The sequence below is a fragment of the Oncorhynchus gorbuscha genome, linkage group LG19 (genome assembly GCF_021184085.1).
Source record: "Oncorhynchus gorbuscha isolate QuinsamMale2020 ecotype Even-year linkage group LG19, OgorEven_v1.0, whole genome shotgun sequence".
NCBI classification, from domain to species: domain Eukaryota; kingdom Metazoa; phylum Chordata; class Actinopteri; order Salmoniformes; family Salmonidae; genus Oncorhynchus; species Oncorhynchus gorbuscha.
Window position 1 is genome coordinate 1,379,653 of NC_060191.1, and position 26,913 is coordinate 1,406,565.

The following is a 26,913-nucleotide window of genomic DNA, read 5'->3' on the forward strand; positions in this document are numbered from 1 at the left end:
CTGGTCATGTCTAGAAGGGATGACACTGATGTCAAAGTGACTATTGAGTTGCATCAGGTTTAATTATAGCTCACCCTAACCCTTTTCATAACCTTAACCTATTCTCCTAAACTAACTGCGTAAGTTGTCCTAACCTGCTTAGTAAGTTACCCTAAATGTTTAAATGTGAAGCATCCGCTTAGCGTTTCCAATCACCACCAATGAAACATTTGATCTCAATATAGTTTTCTGTTCCCAAAACTGGAATATGTTATGAACAGAGTGGACTACGGTTTGTAGACTTTACCCTTTGCAAAAGTTTTCAAAAGTCGCGTTGTTTAGAAGGAGTGCAAAATGCAAAGTAAGTTATTGCACACGCGCATTTGAGAGTAGGCGTTCCCTGGCGGAAATATGAAGATAACGCTAGAACGGGCCAATAGGATCCCGCTAGCTCGTATTTGGCTCTGCCCCCTTGGCCCATTTGTTCCCATTGGAAACGAGAGCCTGTGGTCTATCTTGGTTTAGTTATAAAACATCTTTGCTACAACCTCTTTGAAACTACCAGTTTGTAAACCAATATTTGATACTACACTACCCACAATACTACGTCACGTCTTTGAACGTCACGTCAGCCCAAGACGAGTCACGCACGACTCTTGGGCATTAACATTTCAAACTTACAGTGCAGTCTTTTCATTCCTGAGACGTGCAGATACAGCTAACGTTAGCTATATGCAACAAAGACAACTAGCAAACTCATTTCAGACTGTCTTTACGTAGTGCATCCAATAACCATGGATATATTTTTAAAAAGCTGTCGCAATGAGCTGAAGGTAGGAACATAGACGGTTTCTGGTGGTCGCGCCGTTTGTTTGCTTTATCCATTTTCATTGTTTAGTTTGTCTTAACGGCTACCGTTAGCTAGTTATGTAGTCTTCTAAATAACTTCGACATGTACATTTGATGCACAAATTAGTGGGGTTTTCAGAGATATCAGGAGAAAGGTAGCTAGACATTAAATTCCGACTAGATCAAGTCGAAAGACTTGTCATTGAAAAACAGTAGGGCAATGTGACAGCAGCCTGCCGCATGGTCCCGGTGTTGCGTGTGGGCTCGTGCATGCGCATCAAATTAGATCAGACTGAGACAGTTGTCACCGTACACTAACTACATTTGAACTGTACTGTACATAGACTGTAATTACAGCTAGCTAGTTGGCTAGCCAGGCAAATTAGCATTGTCACGTGATCACCTAATTGTGTTAAATGTAAATCATACACTGCTTCATTATGTTGCATGATATATATGCATTAATATATTTAAGTGATATTCAAACAAATATAATTGTTCAATTGTAATGGGCCATGAAAGTACATTTCTTGTAGGGTCAGCTGCCTGTCAGGTGCCTGTCAGGTGTCAATATGCCCACGTGCATTTTTTTGCTTTGCATGTCTGCCATACTTACAGTTACACGGTGGCTTTAATTTCAGGGTCTTGATGTCGTGCTCTTGACCTTAAGTGAAAAGAGCACTGTTTGGGTTCAAAACAAGCCCTATCAAGATTAGTGAGATCAGATGGTGTTTATAGCGCCTCAGAGCGTCACACCTTATTTACTCGGTGTTCAGTGACGGGGAAGAGAAGTCAGCACCAGCACAGATGTACTATCCAGTGTGTACATGGGGAGGCTGGGTTGAGAGAGAAGTCTAATGGGAACTGAAAGACAGGTGAGGTGCATTTCAATAGTTAACAGTGGCTTCCACTCCTTCTGTATCAATCTGAAAACATCATGGATAGATGAGACTGGGTTGTATCGTGGATAGATGAGACTGGGTTGTATCGTGGATAGATGAGACTGGGTTGTATCGTGGATAGATGAGACTGGGTTGTATCGTGGATAGATGAGACTGGGTTGTATCGTGGATAGATGAGACTGGGTTGTATCGTGGATAGATGAGACTGGGTTGTATCGTGGATAGATGAGACTGGGTTGTATCGTGGATAGATGAGACTGGGTTGTATCGTGGATAGATGAGACTGGGTTGTATCGTGGATAGATGAGACTGGGTTGTATCGTGGATAGATGAGACTGGGTTGTATCGTGGATAGATGAGACTGGGTTGTATCGTGGATAGATGAGACTGGGTTGTATCGTGGATAGATGAGACTGGGTTGTATCGTGGATAGATGAGACTGGGTTGTATCGTGGATAGATGAGACTGGGTTGTACCGTGGATAGATGAGACTGGGTTGTACCGTGGATAGATGAGACTGGGTTGTACCGTGGATAGATGAGACTGGGTTGTACCGTGGATAGATGAGACTGGGTTGTACCGTGGATAGATGAGACTGGGTTGTACCGTGGATAGATGAGACTGGGTTGTACCGTGGATAGATGAGACTGGGTTGTACCGTGGATAGATGAGACTGGGTTGTACCGTGGGTAGATGAGACTGGGTTGTACCGTGGGTAGATGAGACTGGGTTGTACCGTGGGTAGATGAGACTGGGTTGTACCGTGGGTAGATGAGACTGGGTTGTACCGTGGATAGATGAGACTGGGTTGTATTGTGGATAGATGAGACTGGGTTATATTGTGGATAGATGAGACTGGGTTATATCGTAGATAGATGAGACTTGGTTATATCGTAGATGGATGAGACTGGGTTATATCGTAGATGGATGAGACTGGGTTTTATCGTAGATAGATGAGACTTGGTTATATCGTAGATAGATGAGACTGGGTTATATCGTAGATGGATGAGACTGGGTTATATCGTAGATGGATGAGACTGGGTTATATCGTAGATGCTCCCTGAGAATTTTCTTTCACCTGTCTAGTTGAGTTACTTCAGTACTCTGTTTACTCTTGATCTGCAACAGATGGCTGATGTCCCTTCCCTATACCTCCATACAGTACTACTGAGTGTTGGGGGGGGGGGTGTTAATGATCCCCTCTCACTGACTGGGAACATTTTAGCAGACACTCTTATACAGAGCGATTTACAGGACCAATTAGGATTAAGTGCCTTGCTCTAAGGGCACATCGATTTTATTTTTTTCACCTAGTCTGCTTGTAGATTTGAACGAGCAATGTTTCGATTACTGGCCCAATGCTCTTAACTGCTAGGCTACCTGCTGCTAGGCTTCAGGCTGTAGACTGGCTAATTGTCACATGGCTTTTGTTATCGCAACAAGCTGCCTCTGTTAGCCCCTAGCTCTGTCACCCATGACTCGTGCTGCTGTCACAGACGGCCGTGCTCTGGGAAACACCCTACTTGTTTCTCAACTCCACATTAAAAACATTCAACAAAAACACGTAGTGGAGTTAACAGGCCGTCATGTAGCTTAGCCATTACATCACAGTCTGCTCTACTGAGGTCATTGATGGAATTAGCCGAAGGCTGTTTGACAAAGAGCTAGCCAAAGCCTTCAGGCAGGGGAATGAAGTCAGCCCTTAGCTCATCCACTTTAGGCTACACTGGGATCTGCCATTGACCCTTCAGAAGGCTATTCAAACAGGGTTTTACTCTAGGATGGGGGACATTGTGCAGAACCGAGAGTACCTAATCTCCTGTGATCAGCATCATCATGACGTGCATTGACATTACAACACACACACAACCTGTCCACATAGCACTGTCCACATAGCACTGTCCACATAGCACTGTCCACATAGCACTGTCCACATAGCACTGTCCACATAGCACTGTCCACATAGCACTGTCCACATAGCACTGTCCACTCACTAAGACACATCTGATAGCCTTAGAAGGCTCATTGCAAGAGTAATGGATAGACTGACCTGTATTTTCTCATGGTAAATTCCCTCATAGGAGTTGGATATTCTTGTGACTGTATTCATCCCACTCTACCCTCCACAGGGGAACGCAGAGGGCAGCCCAGGGTTCCATGTGGTTCTGGGGAACGAGGCCTGTGACCTGGACTCCATGGTGTCAGCTCTGGCCTACGCATACTTCCTGTCCAAGGTGAGAGTAACCCACCCCATCATTTGGACCCGACCCATGTGTTGAGAATGGTTCAACAGAGAAAGCGTCAGGTGTTATAACACCTCTCTCTCCCCTCCCAGACACTTGATTCTGGGAAAGTTCCTCTTCCCGTTCTGAACATTCCCCGGCAAGAGTTCCCGCTACGCACGGACAATGCCTTCCTGCTGAGAGAGAGTGGCCTCTCCCAGGATGACCTGGTGTTCCGGGACGAGGTGGACCTGGGGAGTCTACACCGGGCCGGCCGGCTGGACCTCACACTGGTGGACCACAATGTGCTGCCCAGGTCAGGGTCAACCGTGACCCTCTAACCTCTGTCCACTGACAGTCATCCAGGATGTAAACACTTCCCCATGTGATCATCACCTGTGTCTCTATAAAACAACACTGACCTAGAGACTCCTTGAAATAGCTTGACTGAAGTCTGACTGTGTGGCTGTCTGTTGCAGCTCTGACTGTGTGGCTGTCTGTTGCAGCTCTGACTGTGTGGCTGTCTGTTGCAGCTCTGACTGTGATCTAGAAGAGGCGGTGTTGGAGGTGATCGACCATCACCTCCTGGAGAGGAAGCCCTCTCCCTCCTGTCCCGTTACCGTGGAGACGGTGGGCTCCTGCTCCACCCTGGTGGCAGAACGGATCATCCAGAAAGCCCCTGAAGTCCTCGACCAACAGGTGGCCCAGCTCTTATATGGTAACCAGAAATATAACTGATGTATGTGGAAATCATGTCAGTATTAAGTGAACTATGCCTTTAACTGCATCACTGTGTGACGAGACTGACATCCTGTTCTTTGTGATCACAGGCACCATAGTGTTAGACTGTGTGAACATGGCCCCAGAGGCAGGGAAAGTCACCCCTAAAGACAGCCAGTACGCTGGCCTCCTGGAGACGCACTTCCCCAACCTGCCACCAAGGGGCGTCCTCTTCCAGTCCTTGCAGAATGCTAAATTTGACGTGTCAGGTAAACACCCCAGGATTAATACCTGAAGCTCAGCCTTGTGGATGTGGTTTTTGCCTCTCAGATTAGAACGATGGGCATCCCATGATATCAATGCCATATTTAAGTATGAAGGAGAGGGAGACCGACAATGTTTTTAGCTCGTATTCCCTTGTTCCCAGGTCTTACCACAGAACAGATGCTTCTGAAAGACATGAAGGTGGCATCAGAAGGAGATTTAAGACTGGCAGTCAGTGTGATATATATGACACTGGAGGTGGGTGTGCATCTTAACTATTCAATATGTGATACAACACAAGGTTACACGTACTACTGGTGGATAATAACATGGTTCAAATACTATCATGTACCCAGTTCTACTGCAGTATACCATCTCACAATGCATGTTTCACCTATGAATTCTTTACAGAATCTCATTTTCAGATCTAAACTGAACACAGTCCTCAAGTTATCAGAGCCTTTCCCCATGCTACTGCCTGACACACCCTTCAGACACTTCCCTGTTGTTACTGCCTGACGCACCCTTCAGACACTTCCCCGAGTTACTGCCTGACACACCCTTCAGACACTTCCCTGTTGTTACTGCCTGACACACCCTTCAGACACTCCCCTGTTGTTACTGCCTGACACACCCTTCAGACACTTCCCTGTTGTTACTGCCTGACGCACCCTTCAGACACTTCCCTGAGTTTTTTTTATTTATTTTTTAGATGCACTATTGTTAAGTGACTGTCCCACTGGATGTCATAAGGTGAATGCACCAATTTGTAAGTCGCTCTGGATAAGAGCGTCTGCTAAATGACTTAAATGTAATGTAAATGTAGTTACTGCCTGACGCACCCTTCAGACACCACTGTTGTTACTGCCTGATGCACCCTTCAGACACTTCCCTGAGTTACTGCCTGACACACCCTTCAGACACTTCCCTGTTGTTACTGCCTGACACACCCGTCAGACACTTCCCTGTTGTTACTGCCTGACGCACCCTTCAGACACTTCCCTGTTGTTACTGCCTGACACACCCTTCAGACACTTCCCTGTTGTTACTGCCTGACGCACCCTTCAGACACTTCCCTGAGTTACTGCCTGACACACCCTTCAGACACCACTGTTGTTACTGCCTGACGCACCCTTCAGACACTTCCCTGTTGTTACTGCCTGACACACCCTTCAGACACTTCCCTGTTGTTACTGCCTGACACACCCTTCAGACACATCCCCATGCTACTGCCTGACGCACCCTTCAGACACTTCCCCATGCTACTGCCTGACACACCCTTCAGACACTTCCCCATGCTACTGCCTGACACACCCTTCAGACACTTCCCCATGTTACTGCCTGACACACCCTTCAGACACTTCCCCATGCTACTGCCTGACGCACCCTTCAGACACTTCCCTGTTGTTACTGCCTGACACACCCTTCAGACACCACTGTTGTTACTGCCTGACGCACCCTTCAGACACTTCCCTGAGTTACTGCCTGACACACCCTTCAGACACTTCCCTGTTGTTACTGCCTGACACACCCGTCAGACACTTCCCTGTTGTTACTGCCTGACACACCCTTCAGACACTTCCCTGTTGTTACTGCCTGACGCACCCTTCAGACACTTCCCTGAGTTACTGCCTGACGCACCCTTCAGACACCACTGTTGTTACTGCCTGACGCACCCTTCAGACACTTCCCTGTTGTTACTGCCTGACACACCCTTCAGACACTTCCCTGTTGTTACTGCCTGACGCACCCTTCAGACACTTCCCTGAGTTACTGCCTGACGCACCCTTCAGACACCACTGTTGTTACTGCCTGACACACCCTTCAGACACTTCCCTGTTGTTACTGCCTGACACACCCTTCAGACACTTCCCTGTTGTTACTGCCTGACGCACCCTTCAGACACTTCCCTGAGTTACTGCCTGACGCACCCTTCAGACACCACTGTTGTTACTGCCTGACGCACCCTTCAGACACTTCCCTGAGTTACTGCCTGACACACCCTTCAGACACTTCCCCATGCTACTGCCTGACACACCCTTCAGACACTTCCCCATGCTACTGCCTGACACACCCTTCAGACACTTCCCTGTTGTTACTGCCTGACGCACCCTTCAGACACTTCCCTGTTGTTACTTCCCATTGCCTGCCTGATGCACCCTTCAGACACTTCCCTGTTGTTACTGCCTGATGCACCCTTCAGACACTTCCCTGTTGTTACTGCCTGATGCACCCTTCAGACACTTCCCTGTTGTTACTGCCTGATGCACCCTTCAGACACTTCCCTGTTGACACTTCCCTGTTGTTACTGCCTGATGCACCCTTCAGACACTTCCCTGTTGTTACTGCCTGATGCACCCTTCAGACACTTCACTGTTGTTACTGCCTGATGCACCCTTCAGACACTTCCCTGTTGTTACTGCCTGATGCACCCTTCAGACACTTCACTGTTGTTACTGCCTGATGCACCCTTCAGACACTTCCCTGTTGTTACTGCCTGATGCACCCTTCAGACACTTCACTGTTGTTACTGCCTGACGCACCCTTCAGACACTTCCCTGTTGTTACTGCCTGACGCACCCTTCAGACACTTCACTGTTGTTACTGCCTGATGCACCCTTCAGACACTTCACTGTTGTTACTGCCTGACGCACCCTTCAGACACTCAAAATGTGAAGGTGGGATGTTTCACCTAGTTCATAAAGATCACCCCCCCACATGTGCAATCAGGTGGAACCACCCACAAGTAAAAAGGCACTAACCCTGTGCCTGTCTCTTCATGTGAACTTATAAAGGGACTCAACAGCTGCACTTGAGTTCATACTGAGATTTACAAACAAACTGTAATATCTATAAATGTTGTCCCTCAGGCTTTTCTACAGAGACGAAGCTTACAGCAAGAGCTATGTGAGTTCTGCCACAAGCACAGCTACAACCTGGTGGTGGCCATGACGATCTCCTTCAATGATAACAAGGAGCCCTTCAGGCAGCTGGCCGTCTACAGCTCCAGCACCCTCTACAGGGGGGAGGTAGGATCTACACCATCCCAATCAGACATGATCCCATAGTGTTGACTATCTAGAGTTAAAGTAAGTCATTACGAAGAGTTGATAGTAAGCTTTGGGTTGCCAGGGTTGTTTTTTACATGGTCTTTGTTGTCCTGCAGATGAGCCAAGCCTTGGAGCAAGCCCAGAGACCCAGTCTGAGCCTGAGTCCAATGAGCAGCCCTTACTCAGACATCAGGGCTTACCTCCAGGGCAACACGTTGGCCTCCAGGAAGAAGGTGCTGCCCATCATCAAGGACTTCCTGAGGGACAGGGAGCGAAGAGAGGTGCATTGTGGGACCCTAGAGGAGAGTTACGAGGTACCACAGCAACGAGCGTACACTGAGGACGCTGGGATAGAGGACTCCTACTTCCCCCCCACCCCTATGAACAGTCTGGTGGAGGGCTGTCCCCTTGACAACGGACTGCCCAAGATCAGCGCTGAAGCTCTGACGGAGAAGTTCAGCAAGATGGCCAGCGAAGAGGAGAACGCAGGGGGACTCTGATGTCACTCACACTCCTGGTGGTCAGCGGAGCACCCAAGCTCACTAACCTGTATAACAGCTGGATGGCCAGAGTTCTCGCAACAGGATTCAGACCAGTCAGAACAGATTGTTTGTGACTGTGCAGGGTGTTGAGCTCGGCACAACATTGATCCGCTGGAATGAGGACTGGGAGGCACACTGTTCCCAATCCAGAGGAATAAACAATCCACTGGCAATCATATTGGAGATGATGGATATGCATTGAAAATATTAGTGACACCCGTGCTTTACGTTAGTGACACCCGTGCTTTACGTTAGTGACACCCGTGCTTTACGTTAGTGACACCCGTGCTTTACGTTAGTGACACCCGTGCTTTACGTTAGTGACACCCGTGCTTTATATGGGGGGAGGGGGTTCCCGAGTGGCGTAGCGGTCCAAGGCACTGCATCTCAGTGCTAGAGGCGTCACTACATACCCTGGTTTGATTCCTGGCTGTATCACAACTGGTCGTGATTGGGAGTCCCGTAGGGCGGCGCACAATTGTCCCAACGTCGTCTGGGTTAAGGTTTGGTCGGGGTAGGCCGATATTGTAATAAGAATTTGTTCTTAACTGACTTGCCTAGTTAAATAAAGGTTAAATAAAAAAATATTAGTGACACCGATGCTTTCATCCTTGAATGGGAATAATTTAATTGGGAACTCTGTTAATGGAAAAATACTCCCAGTTGTTATGTTTCCGGGAAATAGATTTTGCTGTCTCTCTCTTCTCCCCAAGAGTGTGTGTGCAGCCTAGACTAATGTGTATATGAACATTTTTGTGATAGATGCCTAAACCAATATGTGGCCCCACTTTATTTGGATAGTCCAGCTGTAGAACGATCTGTTGATAAGCAACTGCTTACTAAGCTTAGGGTAAGGGTTAATAGTTAGTTGGGGATAGGGTCAAAGTTAAGTTTAGGGTTTGGTTAAGGTTGGCGTTTAGTACATAGTTAGTTGAAATGTGATAGTCTGTAGAGCATCTACAAATGGACTGTCCAAATGAAGTGTTACTCTGCATGATATGCAGTGTTGATTTGACATAATTGATAAGCAGTTTGACGTTGAAGTAAAGTGTTTGTGTTGAATAGTTATTGCTAGAGATAGCTAGACATTATTCCTTGACGGTTTTATTGATAATAAATCAGTTCTGAATGTTCTTCTGATTCAAAACACCATTATAATACTGATTCTTCCCCAAATGAAAGATTTTGTATACTGCAAATGTATGTAAACAATTTATTTAAGAATTATCTGATTATATGCAATTGTATCGCACGAAGATACAGTAACTTCCGTTGGATTGTGTTAAAACACTTGGTACCAATGATATTCCTGATGTTATTTAGAATATAATACTTTGATCTCTTATCTGAAACTAGGACTCCTCAGAACCAAGGTACTTCCAGGCCTGATGTAGTCTAGTTAAATAACTATTTATTTCATAAAATGCTCTAAAACTGATGAGAACAGTGTTTGAGATGTAGCCATAATCTGCACTGAAAGGTAGAGTAGATTTCAGTCAAGGTTAGACCATTAGCAGATGTTATGTTATGAAGGACAATCAAGTGAAAAATGTCAGTTTGACCTTTTTAATAATTTGGAAATGTAATGGTTTCACCTGAAATGTTTGAAAATGATTTAATAGTATTAAAGTTTCTTATCCTGTTTTGTCCATGTTATTTCAACTCAGTAGTTGTGATGTTGGGACCATGGAAGTTCCTCCCAGTGTGGGATCTACTGTCTACCTTCCTCTAGAGTTTGGCCGTATCCAAATGTTCATACCGTTTCTGTACCACACTGGGGTTTGTTGTACCGGAAGTGCTCACTTATTCTTTACGCACAAAATAAATTAGGCAACAGGGTTCTTGATCCAGGAGTGCATTGAATGTTTCTATTGTAACCAAGAAGCTTGATCTTGACATCTAGCCACTTAGCAAGTTAGCAAACCAAATGCATAGCTGGAGCCCAGAGCTGGATATCATGTATTTCTTATACTTATACTTAAGTTTCAACGTGGCAGGCCCTGCGAGGCGCTGGTGGCCCCAACCCAAATAATGGTATTGAAAATCATGCCGTTGGTATTTTCTAAATACCCTGGTATAAAAGGAATATCGCCCAAGCCTACCTCCCTATTGTCCTTAACTCCTCCCTGACTGGGAGAACTGAGGCACATTCAATGGGATGCAATGTTTAGAACGCTGCAGATAGAAATGAAATGTATAGACTGGACAAGCCTCCATTATGCAGAGTGCAAATGTTTCTGTTTATTCTATGCAGTGCATTTCTATCTGCGAGGCTCTAGCTAAACATGTTTCAATCTGCCGACTAAGCACCATAGCTGCCCAGGTGAGCTTAGCCTTAGGCAATAGGGAAGCAACCACAACAGGTCCTGCTGAAATGCAGAAAAACCTGTAGGGACAGGAAGAGGGTGAATTCACTGACATACAAACACACCCACCCACATCAACAGACTTCCTCATGAGAAAGGCAGATGAGCCAGCAGGCTGTCTTGTTTTGCAAGAAACACTAGTTCCTGGAGGTACCCATTCAGTGCTGAAATAATCATCTGATCTCACTCACAGGGTGGATGATATGGGGACCTATACAGAGCAGGGGGACCAGTACATGCTAAATGGGTAAGTGATTAAACCACTTTGCCAGTTTATTCTGTGGAAACCCACAGTTTCACAACCAGTGTGTGTAGCAAATGTGAAGTGACGCTCATAGCGGTGTGGGTTTCCTGAAACTAAAACAGTGGTGTCAGTGTTTCAGCTCATTTCAATTGCTAGAGGGAAAGATGGAGTGGATTTCAATTGTTAGAGGGAAAGATGGAGTGGATTTCAATTGTTAGAGGGAAATATGGAGTGGATTTCAATTGTTAGAGGGAAAGATGGAGTGGATTTCAATTGTTAGAGGGAAAGATGGAGTGGATTTCAATTGTCAGAGGGAAATATGGAGTGGATTTCAATTGTTAGAGGGAAATATGGAGTGGATTTCAATTGCTAGAGGGAAATATGAGGTGGATTTCAATTGTTAGAGGGAAATATGGAGTGGATTTCAATTGTTAGAGGGAAAGATGTAGTGGATTTCAATTGTTAGAGGGAAAGATGTAGTGGATTTCAATTGTTAGAGGGAAAGATGGAGTGGATTTCAATTGTTAGAGGGAAATATGGAGTGGATTTCAATTGTTAGAGGGAAAGATGGAGTGGATTTCAATTGTTAGAGGGAAATATGGAGTGGATTTCAATTGTTAGAGGGAAATATGGAGTGGATTTCAATTGTTAGAGGGAAAGATGTAGTGGATTTCAATTGTTAGAGGGAAAGATGTAGTGGATTTCAATTGTTAGAGGGAAAGATGTAGTGGATTTCAATTGCTAGAGGGAAAGATGTAGATTTCAATTGTTAGAGGGAAAGATTTCAATTGCTAGAGGGAAAGATGTAATTTCAATTGCTAGAGGGAAAGATGTAGTGGATTTCAATTGTTAGAGGGAAAGATGTAGTGGATTTCAATTGTTAGAGGGAAAGATGTAGTGGATTTCAATTGCTAGAGGGAAAGATGTAGTGGATTTCAATTGTTAGAGGGAAAGATGTAGTGGATTTCAATTGTTAGAGGGAAAGATGTAGTGGATTTCAATTGTTAGAGGGAAAGATGTAGTGGATTTCAATTGTTAGAGGGAAAGATGTAGTGGATTTCAATTGTTAGAGGGAAAGATGTAGTGGATTTCAATTGTTAGAGGGAAAGATGTAGTGGACTTCAATTGCTAGAGGGAAAGATGGAGTTTGAAGTGTGAGTGTTGTATCTATCCCATTTACACCCCTCTAGACTCCATGTCATATGACCTACTCTCTGAACAATGGACAGGGGTTAACAAAAGGAGAAATGGGAAGTCACAAGCCACTCTGACACTAACCAGGCCAGTAGTGACGATAAAGATGCCATCCGTCCTGGGAGTCTCTGCTCTAATGACTTCCTCAATGCTGAATCGCTGGCTTTGCAAAGCTGACAAAGCCTTGATTCATGCATGTGCTTAGTAATTGCAAAGGTTGTTTTATAACTAAGATTTACATGGACTAAAGGGCAACTTCCACCACTGGATTTTGTGAGCTGTTCACAAGATTCACGAACAGTGTCTGGGGTGATGTAATAATGCCCCTAGATATACTTTGATTTAGGCCTATAATTATTATACTGGTAATTGGAAAGAAACATACTGATCTTAGTCTCTGTCTGATACTTGTACTGCGAGGTACAGAAAGACAGCCACTGTATCTCTGATGTCATCATTAGTTGCCTCCGAATTCCTTCCATATCCCTTCTGTATATTGTCATCAATCTATCTGCCGGAGGTGGATAGATTGGAGTTGGAGGTATAGATAGATTATTGGCGTTAAAGAGGCATTTTTTTCCAGTTGCTTTTTGGAAGTAGGCTACATACCGGCTGTAACGGGAGGAAATGAGATGGTTGCTCAGCGTAACTCCATATTTGGTGATCAATGAACATATTTTGACATAATGCTGGCGGAAAGGGAGTTTGAATCTGAGTTTTCTTTGCGTTAGGTTAATCCCTGCTATCTATTCCTGTCCTCTTATAGGCAGAGGCTTCAATAACTGCCTCTACAGGCCGTGGCCATTACAATATCAGGTTTCCTTAACACAGAGTAGGCATGCTTCATCGGGAACAATGCAAGAGCACAGAGGTTGTCTTCCCTTCCCACCACGAGCAGCTATTAACATATTGTTTTACACGCGTCTACAGGTAACTGCCAAAATACACAAAACGTGTCCTAATATTGCGTTGGGCCAGAACAACTTCAATGCGCCGTGGCAAAGATTCTTCAGGTGTCTGGAACGCTATTGGAGGGATGCGACACTATTATTCAACGAGACATTGCATAATTTGGTGTTTTGTAGATGGTGGTGGGAAACGCGCCGCTCAGAATCTCCCTTAAGTGTTCAATTGAGTTGAGATCTGTTCACTGGTTGGTTGCAACACAGAAACACACAAACACATACACACCCTTTAAACCCCCTATATTCTAATCTCACAAGATGTTCAGGTGTTCAGTGCCACAACGATCACGTCATAACGGGACGCCCACATTTTAAATAATTAAATAGATAATGAGTTTATACTCAGACCACATCTCACAAACCAACGCAGCTAAACTTTACTGTCACGAGTTCAGCTGGGTTGACTCATTAAACCATAGACATACAGGCTCTCGAGAGGGACCTATTGATGTGTCATTCTCGTTTTAAAAAATCAGGAGAAGGCAATACCGTTTTTTTAATGATAGTTGAGTAAACAGGAACTGTTATTGTTGCCGAAATGTGTTTCCTTTCAGTGTGGTAAGAGTTTGAGACTACTGCATTGAGATACTCAACAATTTATCTACGGATCTGCTCATTTTGATGTGTTTACAAGTTGCGATGAGTGATAGATCAGAAAGTTCTCACTCACTCAGGTGTGGTGAAGGTGTCACCTGCCGAGCACGTACAAAGCCCTCTGATTGGCTAAGATAATGTATTGTTTGCTGTGTGGTTGGGTCGTCAAGAACACTGCACTTGTGCGAACGTCGGAGTGTTTACAATTGACGACTTTTAAATGACTTATCTTCTTGATAAACATTTTTTTTAACGTTTTTTTACTCATATTTTAATCATGATGTCTGCATGAGTGCGCGTTTATACAGAGGAAAGGGTGAAAGGTAGGCTATGCTCAGTCGCTTTGTGTATCAGCGTGTCTCTTTATTTACAAAGGCATTGTGTAACTACAGTAGAACGAGGTTGTTGGAGACGGGGAAACTGATGTGGAAGCAATGTATAATCCAGTTGACGGCTTGAACACAGTTGTGCAAAGTTAGTTTACAACATGTTAATACTGTGCAATGACACTAAAAGTGCTTAAACTATATGGATAAACTTACTGTAGTTTCATGATTCTTCATTTGTTTTTACATAGGGCCTACAGTTGGACATATTATAATTATTTTTTTCTTTGCCAATTTATTGGTGCACCTAGCATTTGCTTATCACTCTGTTTTAATTTTTCTAAGTGACAGCTGGTGGTCTTCTAAACCAAGACTATTCCCCTTTTTGACAATTTACAAATGAGTCTATATTCTTTATTTGTATGTATTTATAGTGTGGTGCTATATGAACGTCATTATTTTAAAAGCCCTATTTCCTTTTACGGTGCGTAAAGTCTAATTCATATGACAGGTGAGCACTAATGAAACGTTAACACAATATAGGGAAGTGATCAGCAGACATACTGTACATATGTGCCAAGGGTGCATTGTGCATGCAGCTGGTGGGTCTAAGGGTGTGTTGGCCACTTTGTGAACCACTCTTCCATGGAGTACTGGAGGCACAGTCACAGAGGGTGCTGTTTGACTCTTGCAGTGGTCCTGAAACCCTGTCTAGTGTGTCCACTGGCAGAGGCAGTCTAGACCAATGACAGCCAGAGGACACACATGAGGCAGTCTAGACCAATGACAGCCAGAGGACACACATGGAGTAAGACAAGTTGCAAGCCTACATTGTTAGTTTTGTCTCTCGCTCTTCTGCACTTGGACGTGATTGTGTCTTTGTACTCTCTGAGCACTGGAGTGAGGTGAGGGAGAACTTGAAGACTCTTCTCAGTGTGTGTGGGGCGGGTGCTTGTTTGCAAGGTGTGTCTTGACTGTGCTAAGGGCTCGGCAAGTAAGAGTGGCTTGTCTGTTAAATGAACAAAACAATGCTATGCCGTTGCCCAGCCATTGGCTTCTATACAAGCGGCCCTGCTGAGGTTACTGCCTTTTAGAACATTGTGTTCCACAGTACAATATAACCAGTTGATTTTACAGTTTCAATAAATCCATCTTAAATAGTACTAATGGTTATGATAAATTAGGTATTGTTTCACACTGGTGGCATATAGATAAATGCACACTATGTGTGTACAAGAACAATCAAAAAATGTCAAATGCCCATCCCTATAATCCTGTTTTCTGCCAACACAATGCCTGCAGTACCACAGTCAGCCTTGAACTTCCTGGTTCCAATGAGAGGGGGCAGTCATTCTCCCCTGGTAACCAATGAACATATTGCAATGACTCGACCTTGTGATTCATGCGTGATGTTTGACAGGCACTTTACAAAGACTTTATTAATTTGGTATCATCACATTAAAAACATGGTACATGCATTTGGGCAGTGGCCTTCATCAGAGTGTATGTCAGACTGTGTCTTATTTGAGCTCTTAAGGACTATAGACTGTTGTTGAATCTTTTGATTATTACAGCATGTACAGCAAGACTATTGAATGTACTGTGACATGCTGTCTGTTCTGTAGGAGTCCAGAGGGGGCGAAGGCTGCTTCCTACATCCAGGACATGGAGCTGAGGGAGGAATGGCAGGATGAGGAGTTCCCCAGGTCAGAGACAAACCTAATCCTGACCTTTAACCTTACCCCCTGACCTCATGAACTGTAAACCCCAGCCTGTTCACGATGACAATCTTAAATGATATTTTAGGTCCCTGCAAAGAATGCTTTTTGGTTATGACCGGGTAAGAAAGCAGTACTAAGCTTTTTGGTTATGACCGGGTAAGAAAGCAGTACTAAGCTTTTTGGTTATGACCGGGTAAGAAAGCAGTACTAAGCTTTTTGGTTATGACCGGGTAAGAAAGCAGTACTAAGCTTTTTGGTTATGACCGGGTAAGAAAGCAGTACTAAGCTTTTTCAACTATTTTATATTCCCCCCCTAGACCTCTTTCTGAAGATTCCCATAGTCCTGAGACCCAAGGAGAAAATGCAGAGAGACCAGGTATATCCCTAATACCATATGTCTGCAAAGGCCTAATTCCAAAAGTACTGCACCATATCCCACAATACCTGTTTGTGTGCTACTTCCCCAGCTCCACCCACCAGCCTGGCCCTGTCAGAAAACCCCATAAGGAAGAAGCGTCTGGTGGCGCCCACCCTCAGCCTGACCCTGTCCCGTACCGACTCAGTGGACCGCAGTGTGAAGTCAGGGGACACTGGGTACTCTGCCGCCGCCCTCTCACCCGACGAAGATGACACGGAGCTGGACATCAACCTGGAGGCCCTGGAGACGCCCTCGGACAGCGAGTCCTGCAACTTCCCTGACAGCATGCACGAACTGGAGTGGGAGGGTGAGGGGAGACAAGAACTGGAGTGGGAGGGTGAGAGGGGAGACAAGAACTGGAGTGGGAGGGTGAGAGGGGAGACAAGAACTGGAGTGGGAGGGTGAGAGGGGAGACAAGAACTGGAGTGGGAGGGTGAGAGAGGAGACAAGAACTGGAGTGGGACAAGAACTGGAGTGGGAGGGTGAGAGGGGACAAGAACTGGAGTGGGAGGGTGAGAGGGGACAAGAACTGGAGTGGGAGGGTGAGAGGGGAGACAAGAACAGAAGTGGGAGGGTGAGAGGGGAGACAAGAACTGGAGTGGGAGGGTGAGAGAGAACTGGAGTGGGAGGGTGAGAGAGGAGACAAGAACAGAGTGGGAGGGTGAGAGGGGAGACAAGAACTGGAGGGAGGGTGGGAGAACTGGTGGGAGGGTGAGAGGGAGACAAGAACTGGAGTGGGAGGGTGAGAGGGGAGACAAGAACTGGAGTCGGAGGGTGAGAGGGGAGACAAGAACTGGAGTGGGAGGGTGAGAGAGGGGACAAGAACTGGAGTGGGTGAGAGGGGACAAGAACAGAAGTGGGAGGGTGAGAGGGGAGACAAGAACTGGAGTGGGAGGGTGAGAGAGGAGACAAGAACTGGAGTGGGAGGGTGAGAGGGGACAAGAACTGGAGTGGGAGGGTGAGAGGGGAGACAAGAACAGAAGTGGGAGGGTGAGAGGGGAGACAAGAACTGGAGTGGGAGGGTGAGAGAGGAGACAAGAACTGGAGTGGGAGGGTGAGAGGGGACAAGAACTGGAGTGGGAGGGTGAGAGGGGAGACAAGAACAGAAGTGGGAGGGTGAGAGGGGAGACAAGAACTGGAGTGGGAGGGTGAGAGAGAACTGGAGTGGGAGGGTGAGAGAGGAGACAAGAACAGAAGTGGGAGGGTGAGAGGGGAGACAAGAACTGGATTGGGAGGGTGAGAGAGAACTGGAGTGGGAGGGTGAGAGAGGGGACAAGAACTGGAGTGGGTGAGAGGGGACAAGAACAGAAGTGGGAGGGTGAGAGGGGAGACAAGAACTGGAGTGGGAGGGTGAGAGAGAACTGGAGTGGGAGGGTGAGAGAGGAGACAAGAACTGGAGTGAGAGGGTGAGAGGGGAGACAAGAACTGGAGTGGGAGGGTGAGAGAGGAGACAAGAACTGGAGTTGGAGGGTGAGAGGGGAGACAAGAACTGGAGTGGGAGGGTGAGAGGGGAGACAAGAACTGGAGTGGGAGGGTGAGAGGGGAGACAAGAACTGGAGTGGGAGGGTGAGAGAGAACTGGAGTGGGAGGGTGGAGGGTGAGAACTGGAGGGGAGACAAGAACTGGAGTGGGAGGGTGAGAGAGAACTGGAGTGGGAGGGTGAGAGGGGAGACAAGAACTGGAGTGGGAGGGTGAGAGAGAACTGAAGTGGGAGGGTGAGAGAGGAGACAAGAACTGGAGTGGGAGGGTGAGAGAGAACTGGAGTGGGAGGGTGAGAGGGGAGACAAGAACTGGAGTGGGAGGGTGAGAGAGAACTGGAGTGGGAGGGTGAGAGAGGAGACAAGAACTGGAGTGGGAGGGTGAGAGGGGAGACAAGAACTGGAGTGGGAGGGTGAGAGAGGAGACAAGAACTGGAGTGGAGGGTGAGAGGGGAGACAAGAACTGGAGTGGGAGGGTGAGAGGGGAGACAAGAACTGGAGTGGGAGGGTGAGAGGGGAGACAAGAACTGGAGTGGGAGGGTGAGAGGGGAGACAAGAACTGGAGTGGGAGGGTGAGAGAGGAGACAAGAACTGGAGTGGGAGGGTGAGAGGGGAGACAAGAACTGGAGTGGGAGGGTGAGAGAGGAGACAAGAACTGGAGTGGGAGGGTGAGAGGGGAGACAAGAACTGGAGTGGGAGGGTGAGAGGGGAGACAAGAACTGGAGTGGGAGGGTGAGAGGGGAGACAAGAATAGAAGTGGGAGGATGAGGGGAGACAACAACTGGAGTGGAAGGGTGAGAGAGGAGACAAGAACTGGAGTGGGAGGGTGAGAGGGAACTGGAGTGGGAGGGTGAGAGGGGAGACAAGAACTGGAGGGGTGAGAGAGGGGAAAGAATAGAAGTGAGGGGAGACAACAACTGGGAACGGTGGGAGTGGGAGGGTGAGAGGGAACTGGAGTGGGAGGGTGAGAGAGAACTGGAGTGGGAGGGTGAGAGAGAACTGGAGTGGGAGGGTGAGAGAGAACTGGAGTGGGAGGATGACAGAGAAAGACGGCTTGCACGAACTGGAGTGGGAAGGTAAAAGTGAGAGTGGGATGTATGAGGGTTTTGAGAGAGACTGAGGGGGTGTGGGGGTAGAATGAACTGTAGTGGGAGGTCAGAAAACAGAGAGTAGGAGAGAGACTGAGGGGGTGTGGGGGTAGAATGAACTGTAGTGGGAGGTCAGAAAACAGAGAGTAGGAGAGAGACTGAGGGGGTGTGGGGGTAGAATGAACTGTATTGGGAGGTCAGAAAACAGAGAGTAGGAGAGAGACTGAGGGGGTGTGGGGTAGAATGAACTGTAGTGGGAGGTCAGAAAACAGAGAGTAGGAGAGAGATGACGGGGTGTGGGGGTAGAATGAACTGTAGTGGGAGGTCAGAAAACAAAGAGTAGGAGAGAGATGACGGGGTGTGGGGGTAGAATGAACTGTAGTGGGAGGTCAGAAAACAGAGAGTAGGAGAGAGACTGAGGGGGTGTGGGGGTAGAATGAACTGTAGTGGGAGGTCAGAAAACAGAGAGTAGGAGAGAGACTGAGGGGGTGGGGGGTAGAATGAACTGTAGTGGGAGGTCAGAAAACAGAGAGTAGGAGAGAGACTGAGGGGGTGTGGGGGTAGAATGAACTGTAGTGGGAGGTCAGAAAACAGAGAGTAGGAGAGAGACTGAGGGGGTGTGGGGGTAGAATGAACTGTAGTGGGAGGTCAGAAAACAGAGAGTAGGAGAGAGACTGAGGGGGTGTGGGGGTAGAATGAACTGTAGTGGGAGATCAGAAAACAGAGAGTAGGAGAGAGACTGAGGGGTGTGGGGGTAGAATGAACTGTAGTGGGAGGTCAGAAAACAGAGAGTAGGAGAGAGACTGAGGGGGTGTGGGGGTAGAATGAACTGTAGTGGGAGGTCAGAAAACAGAGAGTAGGAGAGAGACTGAGGGGGTGTGGGGGTAGAATGAACTGTAGTGGGAGGTCAGAAAACAGAGAGTAGGAGAGAGACTGAGGGGGTGTGGGGGTAGAATGAACTGTAGTGGGAGGTCAGAAAACAGAGAGTAGGAGAGAGATAAAGAGAAATTCCAATTTGGAACATAGTATTCTTCTATTCCATTCCATTTTCTATTTTGAATTCCATTCTGAAATGGAATGGTATGATGCTTGCACAATCTAATCCCACTATTCTTGACCTTCATCTGACCTCTGATGACCCTCCAGATGACCTGCCACGGCTGGGCCGGAGGGAGGATGGTGTCTCAGGCACCACGGTGATGGAGCATGCAGAGATGGGCTCCATGGAGCTAGACCAGGTGGACCACAGGGGGCGCCGCTGGAGAAGGTTCTGCGTCGCAGGACAGGAGTACCACGTCAACATGAGTGTCCTGGAGCCATACCTCCAGGTGCTCTCTCACGGAGGTGAGACACAGCTGAAGCTGACTGTCAAGTAGCCACTTGACCAACCTGTAAAATCAATGCTTCCATAACTGAGTCCAGCTGAGTGCATATGACACAGCATCTGTTGTGTAGCTCCCACTATATGCATTTGCTGAAAATGACAGGCCTCAGTGAAAGGGAATGATTTTCAGTTGCACTATGTAATTCTATCTGATATACCAAACATCAAGAACTGCTCTTTCTGTCAATGACAGTCTGACCAGGTGAATCCAGGTGAAAGCTATGATCCCTTATTGATGTCACTTGTTAAATCCACTTCAATCAGTGTAGATGAAGGGGAGGAGCCAGGTTAAAGTAGGATTTTTCAGCCTTGAGACAATTGAGACATGGGATTGTATATGTGTGCCATTCAGAAGGTGAATGGGAAAGACAAAAGATTTAAGTGCCTTTGAACGGGGTATGGTTGTTCCCGAGTGGCGCAGCGATCTAAGGCACTGCACTCCCTGGTTAGAATCCAGGCTGCATCACATCCGGCCGTGAGTGTCCCAGCGTCATCTGGGATTGGCCGGGGTAGGCTGTCATTTTAAATAAGAATTTGTTCTTAACTGACTTGCCTAGTTAAATAAAGGTTACATTTAAAAAAAACAAAAAATCTTTCAATAGTAGGATAGAAGGTGCCAGGCGCACCGGTTTGTGTCAAGAACTACAACGCTGCTGTGTTTTTCACGCTCAACAGTTTCCCATGTGTATCCCAGGTCCACCACCCAAAGGACATCCAACCAACTTCATACAACTGTGGGAAGCATTGGAGTCAACATGGGCCAGTGTCCCTGTGGAATGCCTTCGACACCTTGTAGAGTCCATCCCCCATCTATATATTACTGTATATACCCCTAAAATAATAGTATGTTAGGTTGAGGAGGATGGCTTCCTTTGACTCTAAGATTGTATCTATTTTATGAATAGCCTTACTGGGCTCAATCAAGTTACCTCATCATGATGTCAAACAACAACAGAGTTCAAACAGAAATACATTTACCTTAAATATTTCAGTATTTTATTAGGACCCCCATTAGCAGTACTGAACACTATAGCAGTTGAACATGTACTCCGTCTACCCTCCCACAGTTGGAACTTGTCATTCTTCACTATGTAATTCTATGTGATATACATGTGCCATATCTCATGAGGTATGCCTCTGTGTTTCCTAGGTTATTACGGGGAGGCTATGAACGCCATCATCACGTTCTCCTCCTGTTACCTACCAGAGAACACGGTGGAGAACTATGAGTACGTCATGGACAATCTCTTCAGGTCAGTGTAGACGGACAAACACCCTCTGGTGTGGAGGTCTCAATGAAAGATGACAATCAAAGTAGTTTTAGTTTGTTATTTGGGTGTGTGTACGCTGCAGGTACATAGTGGGGACGCTGGACCTGATGGTGTCAGAAGGCTATGTCATGGTGTACCTGTGCAGCATGGCTCCCAGGAATAAGATGCCCGCCATCAAATGGCTGCGACAGTGTTACACCTCCATTGACAGAAGGTACAGTATGTTCCTCTTGCTCTCTCTCTCACAAGGTTCCCTCTGCTGTTGTACTGAAAGAGTCCAGAGGAGGGGGCAAGTGGCCCTATGGTTCTCTGTATAGCACTTCTGTGGTCCAGGTATTGGACAGAATGGGAGGACGTAATGGGAGGGCTCTTATTCCTGTCCTATCTCTGCTTCTCCTCCCCGCGTGTGGAATATCACAGGAATGCTATAATGATTCAGGGCTGTGAGGATCTCTACCACAGGGTAGTGTAATGATTCAGGGCTGTGAGGATCTCTACCACATGGTAGTATAATGATTCAGGGCTGTGAGGATCTCTACCACAGGGTAGTATAATGATTCAGGGCTGTGAGGATCTCTACCACATGGTAGTGCAATGATTCAGGGCTGTGAGGATCTCTACCACAGGGTAGTATAATGATTCAGGGCTGTGAGGATCTCTACCACAGGGTAGTGTAATGATTCAGGGCTGTGAGGATCTCTACCACAGGGTAGTGTAATGATTCAGGGCTGTGAGGATCTCTACCACAGGGTAGTATAATGATTCAGGGCTGTGAGGATCTCTACCACAGGGTAGTATAATGCTTCAGGGCTGTGAGGATCTCTACCACAGGGTAGTATAATGATTCAGGGCTGTGAGGATCTCTACCACAGGGTAGTATAATGATTCAGGGCTGTGAGGATCTCTACCACAGGGTAGTATAATGATTCAGGGCTGTGAGGATCTCTACCACAGGGTAGTATAATGATTCAGGGCTGTGAGGATCTCTACCACAGGGTAGTGTAATGATTCAGGGCTGTGAGGATCTCTACCACAGGGTAGTGTAATGATTCAGGGCTGTGAGGATCTCTACCACAGGGAAGTGCCCCCTCCGGACATTCCTCAGATAACCCTCTGATCCCTGACTGTGTGCGTGTGCCAAATCAGAATCAAATTGTATTCGTCACGTACACAGTTTCCAGCAGGTATAAAAGGTGCAGTGAGATGCTTGTGTGCTGACTCTCAACATCGCAGTACAATTATCAATATCAATAATACAAAGTCCAATCAAAAATAAGTGTACTAAAGTATATCCACGTGTCGGTATATTTGCCATTTGTCTCATACTGTATCTGTGCTGTTGGTTCTACTGTAATGTGGTCCTCCTTATCATTGAGATGTTTCCATAGCCCTTATAAAGGCAGCTCAGTGCTCAGTCTCTGCAAGCTTGGCCACTGGCCACACTCCACAGCATAATGTTCCCATACATAAACCACCACATTCACTGTGCATACCACAGTGGCCTCCCAAACATCAGGATGACCATCATCTTGCTCCTAATATACCTTAGGGTGTGGTTTCCCAAACCCGGGTGCACGTTGTGGTTGTTGACATAGCACTACACAGATGATTCAAATAACCTACTCATCACCAAGCTTTGATTATCGGAATCAGCTGTGTAGTGTAAGGGCAAAAACCAAAACGTTCTCCCAGGGAGGGGGGGGGGCAGGATCAAGTTTGGGAAACCTTGCCTTAGGGAATTATAATACCAAAGGTACAGATGTAGTATCTTAATTTGAACCAGTTTGCTACAATACAAAAATAATCTTGAAGCAACCGGAAATGTGAATTATTATGTGGATTTTAATTGATGGACATTTGTGTAAGGGTTGATATATTTTTCGTAAGGGAAAATCAAGTCAAAACGTCAGAAGCCTTTTTAAACCTCAAATACACTACGTAAAAAATGTCCTGCATTGCAGGAACGGTATCCTGCAAAAGGGTGATCCAATTTAGATCCTACATCTGTAGCATGTCTTCTGGTGAACTTGGACGAGACCAGACCTATTTCCAGACACTGGTGTCTTTGAGAAAACCAGCCCTCAGACGTTACCTCACGCGCTCAATTTGGAGGCAAATGCGGTTGCTATGCGACCGTGAGCTTTTGAGTCATATCATCAGAATCAGGTCTCAACGCTGTATATCATGGCACTCTTCCCAGGGCATTAAGAGGAGAACTACACATAGGATGAACATTCTTATTGTATTCAACTAAGGTTGGTGTTTACTGAGGCGTCTAAGTGTATGATTGTCTTCAGACATTGATGTCAGGTTTCTTCCCAGGGGATTGTTTATGAAATCAGACATTGATCTGCCTCAGGCACTTTCTTCATGTGGTTGTTTCTGCCCAGGCCCAGGGGATTGTTTATGAAATCAGACATTCGCCGTGTTCGCTGAGAATCTGCCTCAGGCACTATGTTACTCATCATGTGGTTGTTTCTGCCCAGGCCCAGGGGATTGTTTATGAAATCAGACAGTCGCCGTGTTCGCTGAGAATCTGCCTCAGGCACTATGTTACTCATCATGTGGTTGTTTCCACCTACGTATTTGACACGTATTGTAACTCGCCCTGAATGATGTGGATTAAATGAGTCATGTAAATGTAATGCCTGTGGAGTCATGGTGATGGTTCTCCTGGCAGGTTGAGGAAGGATCTGAAGGGGCTCTTTGTGGTCCACCCTGCCTGGTACATCAAAGCACTCATCACTGTCGTCAAGCCTTTCATCAGGTGAGCTGAACCATTAAAGTCAGATTTCATTTGAACCACATCAGTCCTCAGATGACTCAACGAGTCACACTGATTCAGTGAGTCCCACTCCATCTGTCGTGAAGATCCAGCTGCAGCATATGCCTTGACCATGCTGATGTTCTCTCAGACCTCTGACCTCTCTGTGCCCTCCACAGTGAGAAGTTCAGCCGGAAGATCCGCTTCATTCACAGCCTGCAGGAGCTGTCTGAGTACATCCCCATGGAACGCCTGCAGATTCCCGACAGTATCCGAGAGTGAGTGACTGGGTTCTCGAGAGCTACATTAGCCTGGAAGTTATTACAATTGTACTTTTACGTTGTAGGATAATTATTCCCCTATTAAAAGTGCTTTTTTCTCTAGGTATGATGCGAGGATGAACGGGTGAGGGACATATCGCGGGAAGCCAAAGAGCGGACATTGAGAGTGGATAGGCGAAGGAGGGGAAGACAGCAGATGACTGGGAACTATGGACTGAATTACCATCAAAGTTCAAAAGTTAACTAGTCCAAATGTCACCCTGCAGGTATGCTTGGACGTGCAGCACTTTTGTTGTACAGAAAATGAAAGACTTTTAGTGTGTACAGACACACCTTTAATTTATTCATCGTTGAATGTAATGTCACTAAAGGAGTTCACTTCCCCAAGCCACTGGCTTTGCAACAGTTTCAGAACTGCCCCTATTTTGTGGTACTTGAATGCAACCCTATCATATGTATTGATGCCAGAGTGATCTGTGGGACCTGTCGTCAAGGAGCAACCTACAGTCAGTTTGAACACAACACTTAGATGAAAGGTCCAGATGGTTCTGTTACAGTTACCTTCACTGGAGCTCACATAGACATTTACTGCTGCTTTATCTGTAAGGGCTTACTGCACTCTAGTGCCAAGTACAACACTTTGGGATGTCACCTTTTAATGTTTACTCAAATGTGATTGATGCACAACAAATACTTTAGGTTAAGATGGAGACAGTCTATTTAATCAAATAAATCAGAATTGACATCATGACATAAATTCTGACGTATTTGACTGTATTATTCTGACCTTGTAAACCTAAGCCTTTTTAAAGCCTACCCTCAGAGCAAATATTTATGGAAGAGAACTCTTGAACAACCTGTACTTATAGAATTGTCATTTTCTAACCATACTTTCTATAGCTGAATGATCTTCTCACTTTAAGACATTTGTTTTAGAGCACTGCTTACCACATGTGTAAGGGCTTTTACACTATTTTAAAGGAAGGGGTGTCACCATGGAAACGCTGCAGGCATTCAGGAAATGGCAGCCACAGGAAGTGAGGTAGCTATGGAAGAAGAATACTGCTGCCTGCATTTACTGTAACTCGTACACAGGAACAGTGACATGTCCATTAATTAGGGATGATGAAGAATATTCATCTGAAAATGAAAAACATTTTTCTGAAAAAGGGAGCTATTGAATGTATTGTTTTGTTAGTCCTTTATGCTGATTAAAAAACATGAGCTGGCGCACACCCAGAATTTTTTTTTGTGTGGAGGTGCAGACTAACAACAATTTTTTTTTTATAAGCTATCAAAATAAAGTCGCACACACTCCATATATAAACTCCCAGTAATTTATTGGGTATTTACCAACGTTTCGGCATCACTGTGCCTTCTTCAGGGTAATGTCATGAGTACTTCAAACAGGTTATGTAGACAAACAGTGCAACCAATGACAATTCTACCACAGGAAATTGTGGGTTTTTCAATGTTACTGCTACTGAATTATAACACCATATCGGGGATGTTTTTAAATCTACAGAAGTCCTCAAAAGACTCCTTTAAAAAACTGGTGGTAGTTAACAGATCTTAAATACATGAGACGATGATGCATTCAGTATTAAATCAGATTAGTATTCAGTAAGATTATATGGTGGTGGTTGGTATCGCTCATGTCAGCTGGGTGTTCTGAAATACTCTGAATTGTGTTGCATTGTGGAGGAGGAAACTGAATGGCCTCAGATAGATATGGTGTCCTTCGTTAACACGACTGGAGTCTGACTGCTTGTTTTTCAGGGATTATTTTGTACCCCTCTGCATTCACATCTTTGTCCCAGTGGTCTGTCTGCTTGCCAGTTGTTCATGTAAATAAAGTTGTCATCATGGGACTTGTCTTTGGGCTTTTTTTTTTTTTGAAGAAACTTATGTAAATAAGTGAAGATGGAATCATTCATCTTCAGGTATCAAATAAAGACTGCTGGTTATTCTGAGAAGAGCTAGGACTGGAGTTATAGGTGATGATACAAAGTACATCCAGTGAATATTACTATTCAAAAACACTAGACACCCCATAGCCTTCGCACGTCTTCTACTAAACACCCCGTCGCACGTCTTCTACTAAACACCCCGTCGCACGTCCTCTACTAAACACCCCTTCGCACGTCCTCTACTAAACACCCCGTCGCACGTCCTCTACTAGACACCCCTGTCGCACGTCCTCTACTAAACACCCCGTCGCACGTCCTCTACTAGACACCCCGTCGCACGTCCTCTACTAAACACCCCGTAGACTTCGCACGTCCTCTACT

At 46.0% G+C, this 26,913-nt stretch overlaps 2 protein-coding genes across 6 annotated transcripts; both read left to right on the forward strand.

Annotated features, from left to right (window-relative positions):
• Nucleotides 1–605: 605 nt before the first annotated feature.
• On the forward strand, nucleotides 606–10,170 carry prune (prune exopolyphosphatase). 2 transcript variants are annotated; one of them, XM_046314617.1, is made up of 8 exons: nucleotides 606–812; nucleotides 3,860–3,964; nucleotides 4,066–4,268; nucleotides 4,486–4,670; nucleotides 4,783–4,941; nucleotides 5,100–5,194; nucleotides 7,807–7,965; nucleotides 8,103–10,170. In XM_046314617.1, exons 1-8 carry the CDS (start codon nucleotides 774–776, stop codon nucleotides 8,484–8,486), a joined length of 1,329 nt encoding a protein of 442 aa, XP_046170573.1. In that variant the 5' UTR covers nucleotides 606–773; the 3' UTR covers nucleotides 8,487–10,170. The 2 variants fall into 2 exon arrangements, with proteins under 2 accessions (XP_046170573.1, XP_046170574.1); XM_046314618.1 differs by lacking the exon at nucleotides 606–812 and adding an exon at nucleotides 1,442–1,703.
• An 820-nt stretch (nucleotides 10,171–10,990) lies between these two features.
• bnipl (BCL2 interacting protein like) lies at nucleotides 10,991–26,493 on the forward strand. Of its 4 annotated transcripts, none has more exons than XM_046315118.1 (10): nucleotides 10,991–11,141; nucleotides 15,843–15,923; nucleotides 16,256–16,314; nucleotides 16,406–16,663; nucleotides 20,069–20,266; nucleotides 21,457–21,559; nucleotides 21,660–21,791; nucleotides 24,258–24,344; nucleotides 24,521–24,619; nucleotides 24,726–26,493. In XM_046315118.1, the coding sequence occupies exons 1-10, from the start codon at nucleotides 11,098–11,100 to the stop codon at nucleotides 24,748–24,750; spliced, it is 1,086 nt and encodes a 361-aa protein (XP_046171074.1). In that variant the 5' UTR covers nucleotides 10,991–11,097; the 3' UTR covers nucleotides 24,751–26,493. The 4 variants fall into 4 exon arrangements, 3 of the variants coding, with proteins under 3 accessions (XP_046171074.1, XP_046171075.1, XP_046171073.1); XM_046315119.1 differs by lacking the exon at nucleotides 10,991–11,141 and adding an exon at nucleotides 13,905–14,214; XM_046315117.1 differs by lacking the exon at nucleotides 10,991–11,141 and adding an exon at nucleotides 14,853–15,122.
• Nucleotides 26,494–26,913: the final 420 nt, after the last annotated feature.